At 43.2% G+C, this 12,245-nt stretch overlaps 1 protein-coding gene across 1 annotated transcript in view; it reads right to left on the bottom strand.

Annotated features, from left to right (window-relative positions):
- Nucleotides 1-222, bottom strand: part of LOC101255200 (uncharacterized) — a 453-nt gene extending 231 nt beyond the window's left edge. Inside the window, exon 1 of the mRNA XM_004240283.2 lies at nucleotides 1-222. This exon is cut by the window's left edge and continues 231 nt beyond it. Coding sequence (XP_004240331.2) covers nucleotides 1-222 — 222 coding nt within the window.
- Nucleotides 223-12,245: the final 12,023 nt, after the last annotated feature.

The raw sequence follows: 12,245 nt of genomic DNA, 5'->3' as shown, positions 1-12,245 counted from the left end.
ATCAAGTGCCATTCCCCATTTAGCAAGTCTATCCACTGTTGCTAGCTTTCTATTCAACAAAATCCATAGAGTAAAGGTAGCTTTTGGCCTGGCTGCATTTTTATTCATTAGACATCTCCATTCAGGTTTAGTCTTCTCCCCTCTAAGATAATCATAAATTTGTTTGATCATCTCTTTTCCCTGCATTGGTTGAATCTGATCAACTATTTGTTTAGCATTCATTACTTTCCTGATCATCCAACTTGCTTGATCTCTTTCTGCCACTCATTCTGCCGTTTTAAGTAATATGCATGAATCCATTTGATCCATAGCTTGTCTTCTTTGTTTGCTAAGTCCCAACAGAGCGTGGCTATTGCTGCTCTATTCCAGACTTGCATGTTTATCAGCCCCATACCTTCTTCATTTTTAGGACTGCAAACTCTCTCCCATGCTGTTAGAGCTTTCTTAGTAACATGTCCAACTCCTGACCATAGATAACTTCTACACAAACTCTTAATTAATTTGATTATCTTAGCTGGAAAGATGAATAATTGTGCCTAATAAGATTGGACACCAAATAACACTGTCTGCATAAGTTGAGTTCTACCTGTGATATACCGTGGTTTCACGGTATTATTAATACTTTTTCCTTAAGTTTAGTGTGTCCAAAAGCCTTTTTGTGCTAATTTTTATATAAGTTTCTCCTTATTTACAGGAAATCTGTCCAAAGATGAATGTGGAGGTTTTTGAGCCAATGCAGAAAAGACCACCTACGGAGCTTGTGACGGTCCATCATGCTTGTGACGGTCCATAGGTGGCAGCGTACTGCAGCTGCTAAAGGAAGATGGGGAAGTCTGACCAAGTGTGGGGTTACGGAGTCCATGACGGTCCATCGTGTCTATACGGTCTGTCCTGCAGGTTCGTCATAAAGTTTCGAGAAGTAGTCCCAGTACCCATATTCCAAGAGTTTAAGTGTTTTGGAACGAAGACCCTTGACGGACCGTTGTACCTGTGACGATCTGTCATACTTGCCGTCGAGGGTAATGGAGAGATCAACATAAGAAATTGCACAAGTATGGGACACCATCGCGAGGTCCGTCGTGACCACGATGATCTGTCGCGAGGTCCGTCGACCCAGCCGCGTTTTGACAGATTTCCAGCAAATAGAATCCTTGTTTACTTAGGTTTTTATTTTCTATAAATAGTTTGAAAAACCTCATTTTTGGGGTTAGACTCTGTATTATTAGGTTAGACTCTGGATCATTGTTAGACATTTGAATATTGGGAGACTCTTAATTATTTTGTAGACTCTTTGAGAGATTATTGATTATCTTGAGACTTTTATCATTGATTGTTGGTGATTTTTGCTGATTAATCAAGTGAACTTTCGGATTTTACTCTTTCTCATCGAAGTAAGTGCATGAATTCTTATATCACATATTTGAATATTGTAATTATGACTATGGGTAACTAAATTCCATAACTAGGGTTGTGGGAACCATAGGCTAATAATGAGGTAAAACCTAACTAAAATAACAATTCTAGAATAGTGTCTTGCATGTATTGATAATTCTTTCATTTAGAAGTCTTTTTAACGGATGACCAACGTTAGAACTCGCCTTAATGCTACTTACCGGACCAAGGAGGTAGATAATAGGAAGAGAATTATCAACATAGATTTAGTGTATACTATCTAATAGGCTAGTATTGATTGGTATGAGGTAATAACTTAGTCAAATATCGAATACGATGCTTAATATGAGGTAAAGATAAGGGTTAGGATAGCAACACACGTAGCCGGACCAAGGTGCGGAGTGAAATTTTCTAGATGCCGGACCAAGGATTTAGAAATACATAACTTATCACTTTGCATGCAAGATACTAGGAAAGAATTGTTATAGTTAGACTTATCAAGTTTTGAACCTATGGGGAACACGTAAATCCTAGTTACTTTGATTAATTAATTAAACTCCAACTTTTGAAGCTGTTAAGTGTATTCAATTTCTCTAGTTATTTTCATTTATTTAGAAATAGAAAACCCCTCTTTTATTGTTTTTTGCTTTCCAAGGAAGAAATTGACTAAACAATAGTAATAGTAGATTGAAGTTAAGTCTAAACTATTTTGCTCGTGGTAACGATCCCAACCTCACTAGTTGGGTTATTTACTTGACACGACCACTTTACTTCTTATTTGAGAAGTAAGTTTGAGCGTATCAAATTTTGGCGCCGCTGCTAGGGGAAGTAGCCGTTAGATTAACTTAAACTTATTACTATAGTTTAGTTGATATTTTCTTGATTTTACTTGGTTTTATTGTTTTTGATTTGTGCAGAACCAACCTTCTTGGATGCCAAATACACGCAGAGGAAGAGGACCCTTGTTTCCCTATGATCACGAATTAGAGCGTACACTACGCAACATGAATCAAAACTTGGGAATCAATGATGATGATCGAAACTAGAAAAATCCTAGCTCCGGTTGATGTTCATGATCAGTTGTTACCCGATGCTCCGGGTGAACACCAACAGAGGGGACAAAATCCCACTCCACGACCCCAAGCATACTACAGAGGCTGTGACAACATATCAGACTTTGATGGGCACTTTTCTTGCCTCCTTTACCATAAGGCCATACTTTTGTGGTAAGTAGTAGCCTGATGCAAATGCTCACTGCCCGAGGTTTGTTTTCAGGGCTACCTTCTGAGGATCCACATGCCCATATAGCTAAGGTTAGGGCAGTGTGTAAAAACTGTGTAGGGAGGCCTGACTTGGACTTAGATGTAATAGGGCTTAGACTGTTTCCTCTCTCACTGATGGGAGAGGCTGGTATATGGTTCACTGAGCTCCCTTACAACTCAATTTTCACTTGGGACCAACTAAGGGATGTCTTCTTAGCACGCTACTATCCGGTCTCCAAGAAACTAAACCACAAAGACAGAGTGAACAACTTTGTGGCACTACCAGGAGAGTCAGTTAGTAGTTCTTGGGATAGATTCACCTCATTCTTGAGAAGTGTCCCAAATCACCGCATAGATGATAAGTCACTGAAGGAATACTTCTATCAGGGACAAGATGATAATAATAAAGCGGTGTTGGACACTATAGCAGGTGGATCTTATGGGGAGTGTCCTTATGCTGACATTGCTGAAAAATTAGAGAAAATCTCCCGGAACAATAAATCTTGGAGTACTAGGAAAACAGATACCAGGAGAAATACCTTCGCAGTACAGTCCACTCACAGCCCAGCCACAGATGAGATTTTTGAAGAAATGGCTCAGACAAGAACTGAGCTTGGGTTTGTACTAAAACATGTCACTGGGGGTGCAGAAAAGATAAATGCAGTCAACTACTTGTCGAAACCACCGCCACCTAATGATGAATGCTATTATGCGGAGGACACCTATGCAGTAAATTAGCAGACGGGGGGTTTCCGACCGAGCGCCCAAGGCTCAAATCAGGATAATTGGCGCCAAGGTTAAGGGAACCAAGGTCAGATCTATGGAAACTACAACCGCGACAACAACTTCAACAGGGGTAACTACGGTAACAGAAATGATAGGAATGGGCCCTATGTCTCTCCTCAAAATCGTGAAGTTACTCCTAGGGATGGTGGAGATAGTATGGAGCGTGTTGAGGATATGTTGCACAAAATGATGAGGAGGTTCGATGCTAGTGATAAGAACATTAAAGAGTTAAGGTGTGATTTAGCAGGTATAAGGCAAAAAGTCGATACACATACAATATCGATTAAGCAAATCGAGTTGCAAATGGCCCAATTATCTGCAACTGTGAACACACGGCAACCGGGCACTCTTCCTTGCAACACTGTCCAAAATCTGAAAAATGATGCACACTGTATGGAAATCACCACTCGTGGTGGCAAGCAAACCATTGACCCACCTATGCCGTCTAATGAGGAAAAAGTGAGAAAGGATGATGATAAGGTGGTAAGGGGTAGTGGTGAAGCAGAAGAGAGCACTGAAAAAGATGCAGAAGTCCCTATGAAGGTAATTCCCATGCCTAGACCACCACCACCCTTCCCTCAGAGATTAGTGAAAGAGACCGAGGATGGTAAATATCGACGTTTTATAACAATGCTGAAGCAGCTTTCTATCAATGTATCTTTGGTAGAAGCTCTTGAACAAATGCCCGGTTATGCCAAGTTTATGAAAGATCTGGTTACAAAGAAAAGATCGGCCACTTTCGAGGATAATGATAGACTGCAGCATTGTAGTGTTATTTCTACAAGATCTCTCGTACAAAAGAAATAAGATCCGGGTGCATTCACTATTCCTTGTACAGTTGGGTCATTACATTTTGCGAAAGCACTATGTGATTTAGGGGCAAGCATAAATATCATGCCCCTCTCTATTTACAAGTAGTTGGGTTTGGGTGATCCAAAACCCACTGCGATGCGGCTACTGATGGTTGATCGAACAGTGAAAAGGCCTATAGAGATACTCCATGATGTGCTAGTAAAAGTGGAGTCATTCATATTTTTGGCAGATTTTGTTATTCTTGATTGTGAAGTCGATTTTGAAGTGCCTATTATTCTTGGGAGGCCATTCCTTGCTACAGGTAGGGTCATACTTGATATGGAAAGGGGCAGATGAAATTTTGGTTAAACAATGAAGAAGCGACCTTCAACGTTTTTAGGACCATGAGGCAGAGTGGTGAACTCCAATCGGTATTAGCCATATCCCACAAAGAAAAAAGATAAAGAAGGAGAATGAAGAAAAAAGTGCAAAACAAGAGTTTATGGTTGGGGATTTGCTACTTTTAGATAGATTTAGGTTGCCTTGTCTTCCGGGCAAGCTCAAGTCCAAACGGAATGGCCCTTACTTGATCACCCAAGTATTCCCCCATGGAGCAGTTGAGTAAAAAACCAAGGAGGGAGTGCGGTTTAAGGTGAATAGAGAACAAATAAAACTCTATTTTGGGCATACTGCATCAGTGAATGAAGTTACAGAGGCATACCATCTTGATGAAGGCTGAGTAATCAAGTGTCCTCAGTCGTGCCGCGAAGTTAAATCAGGCGCTTGTTGGGAGGCAACCCAATACTTATAGTTTTTTTCTTTCTAGTAATGGTAGCATTTTCTATTAATGGGTTTTTAATTTGATGGCACATCACTAGGAAATTCTGCAGAAAATTACTCTACAGCAGTCACTGACGGATACAACGATGGACTGTTTTAACTGTGACGGACCGTCGCATGAATCTGTCGTGCCAAGTACGTCTTTCTGTTACTTTCAAACTAGGGCACACGCGACGGAACCAACGACGGACCATCACATATGAGACGGACCGTCGTCGTGGAATCGTCGCGTCCTTAATGAGGCATTACCCGACCTGACCCAGCTGGGTTTTTTTTAACAAAATTCAACATTTAAAACCCCCAACCCTTCATTTCACCCCATTCCTTCACTCTTTCTCCTATTTCCCTCCATTTTCAACTTCCAAAACCATCTCTCTCTTCAACTGATCATTTTCTCCATATTTTCCAAAATCCTAAAAGCCATCATCTACTAGTAAGAGAGCTGCTGCTGTGGGTGTCTACGTGATCATCAAGTACCTTTTCCTCTTGTTTGTCTCCAATCCTCAGGTACTATCTACTATGGCACCAAAACAAGATTGAGTCTATGCACACGGGTGATCGAAGTCTGTCGCCCCGTCTGCCTGCCTGGTCATTGGCTATGATGATGAGCGTAACCCCGAGTATGTGCCCCCAGACACTTCCACCCCTTCCCGTGCTGCACGTGCTTCCAGAGCCACACCCAAAAAGGTGGCGTCCGACGTAGTCACTGCTTCCCAGTCTGATGAGGAGTGCACAATGACCGGCACACCTTCTGGGTCATCCACCAATGAAGAAGGAGCGTCTGGTTCCTTAGGAGTTTCGTGGTCGAAGGAAGCCTCCGGCTATGCTGAGGTTTCCGCACCCGCCACCGCTGCAGCGTCGGCCTCGTCTAACGAGGCTGACAGTTAGGAATCCACACCCGGTTCACCAACTCATGATCTCACCCCGACTACTAATATACCCTGGTTTCACGGTATAATTAATACTTTTTCCTTAAGTTTAGTGTGTCCGAAAGCCCTTTTTGTGCTAATTTTGATATAAGTTTTTCTTTGTTTTGCAGGAAATCTGTCTAAAGCTGAATGCGGAGATTTTGAGCGAAAAATGCAGAAGAGACCACCTACGGAGCTTATGACGGTCCGTCGTGCTTGTGACGGTCCGTAGGTGGAAGCGTAGAGAAGTTGCTGAAGGAAGATGGGGAAGTCTGACCAAGTGTGGGATTACGAAGCTTGTGACGGTCCGTCATGGATATGACGGTCCGTCCTGCAGGTTCGTCGCGAAGATCAGAGAAGTGATCCCAGTACCCAAATTCCAAAAGTTTAAGTATTTTGTAACGAAGACCCTCGACGGACCGTCGTCCTGTGACGGTCCGTCACACTTGCCGTCGAGGGGAATGAAGAAAGCAGCAGAAGAATTGCACCCAAGTATGGGGCGACGGAGCCCACGACGGTCCGTCATGACCACGACGTTCCGTCGCGTGGTCCGTCGACCCTGCCGCGTTTTGGCAGATTTCTAGTAATTAGAATCCTTGTTTAATTAGGTTTTTATTTTTTTATAAATAGTGCGAAAAACCTCGTTTTTGAGGTTAGACTCTGGGAGATTTAACATCAGATTGTTAGACTCTGGGAGATTTAACATCATATTATTAGACTTTGTTTTTCTGAGTTTTTGATTATTGGAGATTCTTACAAGTAACTCTTGTTGATTAATCAAGCAAATTTTCAGACTTTATTCTTTCTCATCAAAGTAAGTACATGACTTCTTGTTTAATATATTTGAATATTGTGTTTATGGATATGAGGAACTCAACTCTATAACTAGGGTTGTGGGAACCATAAGCAAATAATGAGATAAACCCTAGCTAAAATAACAATTCTAGAATAGTGTCTTGCATGTATTAATAATTCTTTCGCTTAGAAGTCTTTTTAACGGATGATCAACGTTAGAACTCGCCTTAATGCTACTTGCTGGACCAAGGAGGTAGATAATAGGAAAAGAATTATTAACATAGATTTAGTGTATACTATCTAATAGGCTAGTATTGATTGGTACGAGGTAATAACTGAGTCAAATATCGAATATGATGCTTAATATGAGGTAATGATAATGGTTAGGAAAGCAACACACGTAGCCGGACCAAGGTGCGGAGTGAGATTTTCTAGATGCCGGACCAAGGATCTAGAAATACATAGCTTATCACTTTGCATGCAAGATACTAGGAAAGAATTGTTATAGCTAGAATTATCAAGTTATGAACCTGTGGGGAACACGTAAACCCTAGTTACTTTGATTACTTGATTAAAACTCAACATTAAAAGCTGTTAGGTGTCTCTGTCAAGTTCGTTAATTATTTTTTATTTTATTAGGAAGTACAAAACCCCCCTTTTATGCTTTTACTTTTTAAGAAAGTCATCAATCGAACAATAGTAATAACAAGTTGGAGTTAAGTCTAGACTATTTTCTTCGTGGGAACGATCCCAACCTCACTAGTTGGGTTATTTACTTGACGCGACCGCTTTACTTCTCATTTGAGAAGTAAGTTTGAGCGTATCAAATTTTGGCGCCGTTGCCGGGGAATTTAGCTTTTAGATTAACTTGAACTTCTTACTTTAGTTTAGTTGATATTTTCTTGATTTTACTTTGTTTTATTGTTTTTGATTCCTTTTCAGAATTATCCTCCTTGTATGCCAAATACACGGAGAGGAAGAGAACCGTTGTTCCCCTACGATCACGAGCTAGAACGTACACTGCGAAACATGAATCGTAACTTGGGAATCAATGATGAGGATCCAAACCAGAACATCCCAGCTCCGGCTGATGTTCATGGTCAGATGTTACCCGATGCTCCGGGTGAACATCAACAGAGGGGACAGAATCCCGCTCCACGGCCCCAAGCATACTACAGAGGCTATGATAACATAGCAGATTCGGACGGGCCAGTGGTTTTGCCTCCTCTACCTACAGGCCACACTTTTGTGGTAACTAGTAGTCTGATGCAAATGCTCACTGCCAGAGGTTTGTTTTCAGGGCTACCTTCTGAGGATCCACATGCCCATATAACTAAGGTAAGGGCAGTGTGTAAGAGTTGTGTGGGGAGGCCTGATTTGGATCTAGATGTAATAGGTCTCAGAGTGTTTCCTCTCTCACTGACGGGAGAGGCTGCTATGTTGTTTACTGAGCTCCCATACATCTCTATTTTCACCTGGAACCAATTACGGGATGTCTTCTTAGCACGCTACTATTCGGTCTCCAAGAAATTAAACCACAAAGACAGGGTGAATAACTTTGTGGCACTACCAGGAGAGTCAGTTAGTAGTTCTTGGGATAGATTCACCTCATTCTTGAGAAGTGTCCCAAATCACCGTATTGATGATGAGTCACTAAAGGAATACTTCTATAGGGGACAGGATGATAACAATAAAGCGATGTTGGTCACTATAGCAGGTGGATCTTATGGAGAATGCCCTTATGCTGAGATTGCTGAGAAATTAGAGAAAATCTCCCGTAACAACAAAGCTTGGAGTACTAGGAAGTCCGATACAGGGAGAAACACCTTCGCAGTGCAGTCCACTCACAACCCAGCCACAGATGATATTCGGGAAGAAATGGCTCAGATGAGAACTGAGCTTGGGTTGGTACTAAAACATGTCATTGGGGGTGCAGAAAAGATTAATGCAGTCAACTACTTGGCTAAACCACCACCCCCTAACGGTGAATGTTACTATGAGGAGGATTCCTATGCAGTCAATGAACAAAAGGGGGGTTTCCGACCAAGCGCCCAAGGCTCAAATCAGGATAATTGGCGCCAAGGTCAAGGTAACCAAGGTCGGAACTATGGTAACTACAACCGTGAGGGTCATTATGTCCGAGATGGTAACTACAACCGCGACAACAACTTCAACAGGAGTAACTATGGTAATAGAAATGACAGGAGTGGACCCTATGTTCCTCCTCAAAATCGTGAAGTTACTCCTAGGGATGGTGGAGATAGTATGGCGCGAGTTGAGGATATGTTGCACAAAATGATGAGGAGGTTCGATGCTAGTGATGAGCACATTAAAGAATTAAGAGGTGAGTTAGCTAGTATTGGGCAAAAAGTGGACACACACACAATTTCGATTAAACAGATCGAATTGCAAGTGGCCCAATTATCTGCGACAGTGAACACACGGCAACCGGGCACTCTTCCTAGCAACACTGTCCAAAATCCAAAGAATGATGCACACTGTATGGCAATTACTACTCGGGGTGGTAGGCAAACCATTGACCCACCCATGCCATCTGCTGAGAAAAATGTAAGAAAGGATAATGATAAGGTGGTAAAGGGTAGTGGTGAAACAGATGAAAGTAATGGAACAGATGCAAAAGTACCTATCAAGGTAATCCCCATGCCTAGGCCACCACCACCCTTCCCTCAGAGATTAGTGAAAAAGACTGAGGATGGTAAATACCGGCGCTTCATAACAATGTTGAAGCAGCTCTCTATCAATGTCCCTTTGGTAGAAGCTCTAGAACAAATGCCCGGTTATGCCAAATTTATGAAAGATCTGGTCACCAAGAAAAGATCGGTCACGTTTGAGGATGATGATAGATTGCAACATTGTAGTGCTATCGCTACAAGATCCCTAGTACAAAAGAAAGAAGATCCGGGTGCGTTCACTATTCCTTGCACAGTTGGGTCATTACATTTTGCGAAAGCATAATGTGATCTGGGGGCAAGCATAAATCTAATGCCCCTCTCAATTTACAAGAAGTTGGGTTTGGGGGATCCAAAACCCACTGCGATGCGGCTACTGATGGCCGATCGGACTGTGAAAAAGCCCATAGGGATACTCCATGATGTGCTAGTAAAAGTGGAGTCATTCATCTTTCCAGCAGATTTTGTGATTCTTGATTGCGAAGTCGATTTCGAGGTGCCCATTATTCTTGGGAGGCCATTTCTTGCTACAGGTAGAGCCTTAGTTGACATGGAGAAGGGACAGATGACATTTCGGTTGAATAATGAAGAAGCAATCTTCAACATTTGTAGGACCATGAGGCAGAGTGGTGAGCTCCAATCGGTATCTGCCATATCCCACAAAGAAAAGATGAAGAAGGGGACTGAACAAAAATTTGCAAAACAAGAGTTCGTGGTTGGGGATTTGGTACTTGTAGACAGTTCTGGGGTGCCTTGTCTTCCAGGTAGGCTCAAGTCCAAATAGACTGGCCCTTACTTGATTACCCAAATATTCCCTCATGGGGCAGTTGAGTTAAAAGCCAAGGAGGGAGTGCGGTTTAAGAAGAATAGAGATAGAATAAAACTCTATTTTGGGCATAAAGCATCGGGAAATAAAGTGATAGAGGCATGCCATCTTGATGAAGTCTGAGTAGTCAAGTGGCCCCAGTCGTGCCGCGACGTTAAATCTGGCGCTTGTTGGGAGGCAACCAAATACTTGTCGTCTTTTTAATAATGGTAGCATTTTTCTATAAATGGGTTTTAAATTTGCAGGCACATCACCAGGAAATTCTGCAGAAAACTACTCCGCAGTAGCCACTGACGGATACAACGACGGACCGTCGCGTGTGAAACGGACCGTCGTATGCACCGTCACACCAGGTACGTATTTCTGTCATTTTTGAAATTAGGGCACACACGACGGACACCACTACGGGGCGTCGCATGTGCAACGGACCGTCGTCGGGGTACCGTCGCGCGATTAATGAAATTAACCCGACCCGACCCGGCTGGACCCCTTTTCAAAATTTGACCGTTTATACTCCCCATCCCTCCATATTCCACCCCATTACTTCCACTTCCTCTCATCTCCCCTCTCTTTTCCACTTCCACACTTTCCCCACTGATCATTACTTCCACAATCTCCCCAACCTTATTACTATCAGTTACTTGTCGGTGCTGCTGTTTTTGGTATCTACCTTGCCACCTGAATCATTCCCCACTTGTGTTTTCTCCATTTCCAAGGTATGTGTCTCTAAATTTGTACTCATTTCTCTTGTATTTTTGTTTATTAGTTATTATTTTGTTCCTAGTCGTCTCTTGTTACCTTGATATGATTTCACATTAATAGTTTCCTAGGTAGTTGGGATAGACACATAGAGGTCCACAACACTACACGACCATATGTGTTCATTGGGGTTGCTTAGGGTACCTATAGTTTTGTCTCTGATATTCAGAATGAGACCCCGATGACGGTCCGTCGTATTCACGACGGACCGTCGTAGGGTCCGTCGCATAAGCCCTAGCACCCTCCCCAACGACGCCTGTGACGGACCGTTGTCTTCACGACGGTCCGTCCTGCACGGTCGTCATGATGGTCAGAGACCCCTTTGAAAAGGGTCTCCAAAATTTTCCAAGTGTCCAACGACGGCCACTTACGACGGACCGTCACACCCACGACGGTCCGTCCTGCACGACCGTCATGATAGTCAGAGACCCCAATGATAAGGGTCTCCAAAAATTTTCCAAGTGTCCAACGACGGACACTTACGACGGACCGTCACACCCACGACGATCTGTCATGATGGTCAGAGACCCCTATGATAAGGGCCTCCAAAAATTTTCCAAGTGTCCAATGACGTACACTTACGACGGACCGTCACACCCACGACGGTCCGTCCTGCACGACCGTCATGATAGTCAGAGAACCCTCTTCTGAGGTTCTCCCATCATTTTCTAAGTGTCCAATGACGGACCCTTACGACGGACCGTCATACCCACGACGATCCGTCCTGCTTAACCGTCATGATGGTCAGCGACCCCTCCTTCAGGGTTCCTTATATATACATATACCAAGTATAACACGACGGACCTCATGACGGTCCGTCATAGTCACGACGAGCCGTCATAGGTCCTGTCGTGTGGTACAGTTTCAATATTACTAACACATTTTTTTTAAAGTTTCATGTCAGATGATCTTGCCTGATTTGATTGCCACTACTCATACTAACATTGCCCTTTTACAGGTACTATCGACTATGGCACCCAAGCAAGACCGCACTTATGCACGCGGGCGATCTAAGTCTGTCGCCCCGTCTGCACGCTTGATCATCAGGTCTGATGATGAGCGGGACCCTGAATACATGCCCCCAGGCACCTCCGCTCCTTCCCGTGCTACACGTGCCCCCAGAGCCACACCCAAGACGGTGGCGTCTGGCGTAGTCACTGCCTCCTAGTCTGATGAGGAGCGCACACTGACCGGC

The sequence above is a fragment of the Solanum lycopersicum genome, chromosome 5 (genome assembly GCF_036512215.1).
Source record: "Solanum lycopersicum chromosome 5, SLM_r2.1".
NCBI lineage: Eukaryota > Viridiplantae > Streptophyta > Magnoliopsida > Solanales > Solanaceae > Solanum > Solanum lycopersicum.
This window is presented reverse-complemented; position numbering and strand designations above follow the sequence as displayed.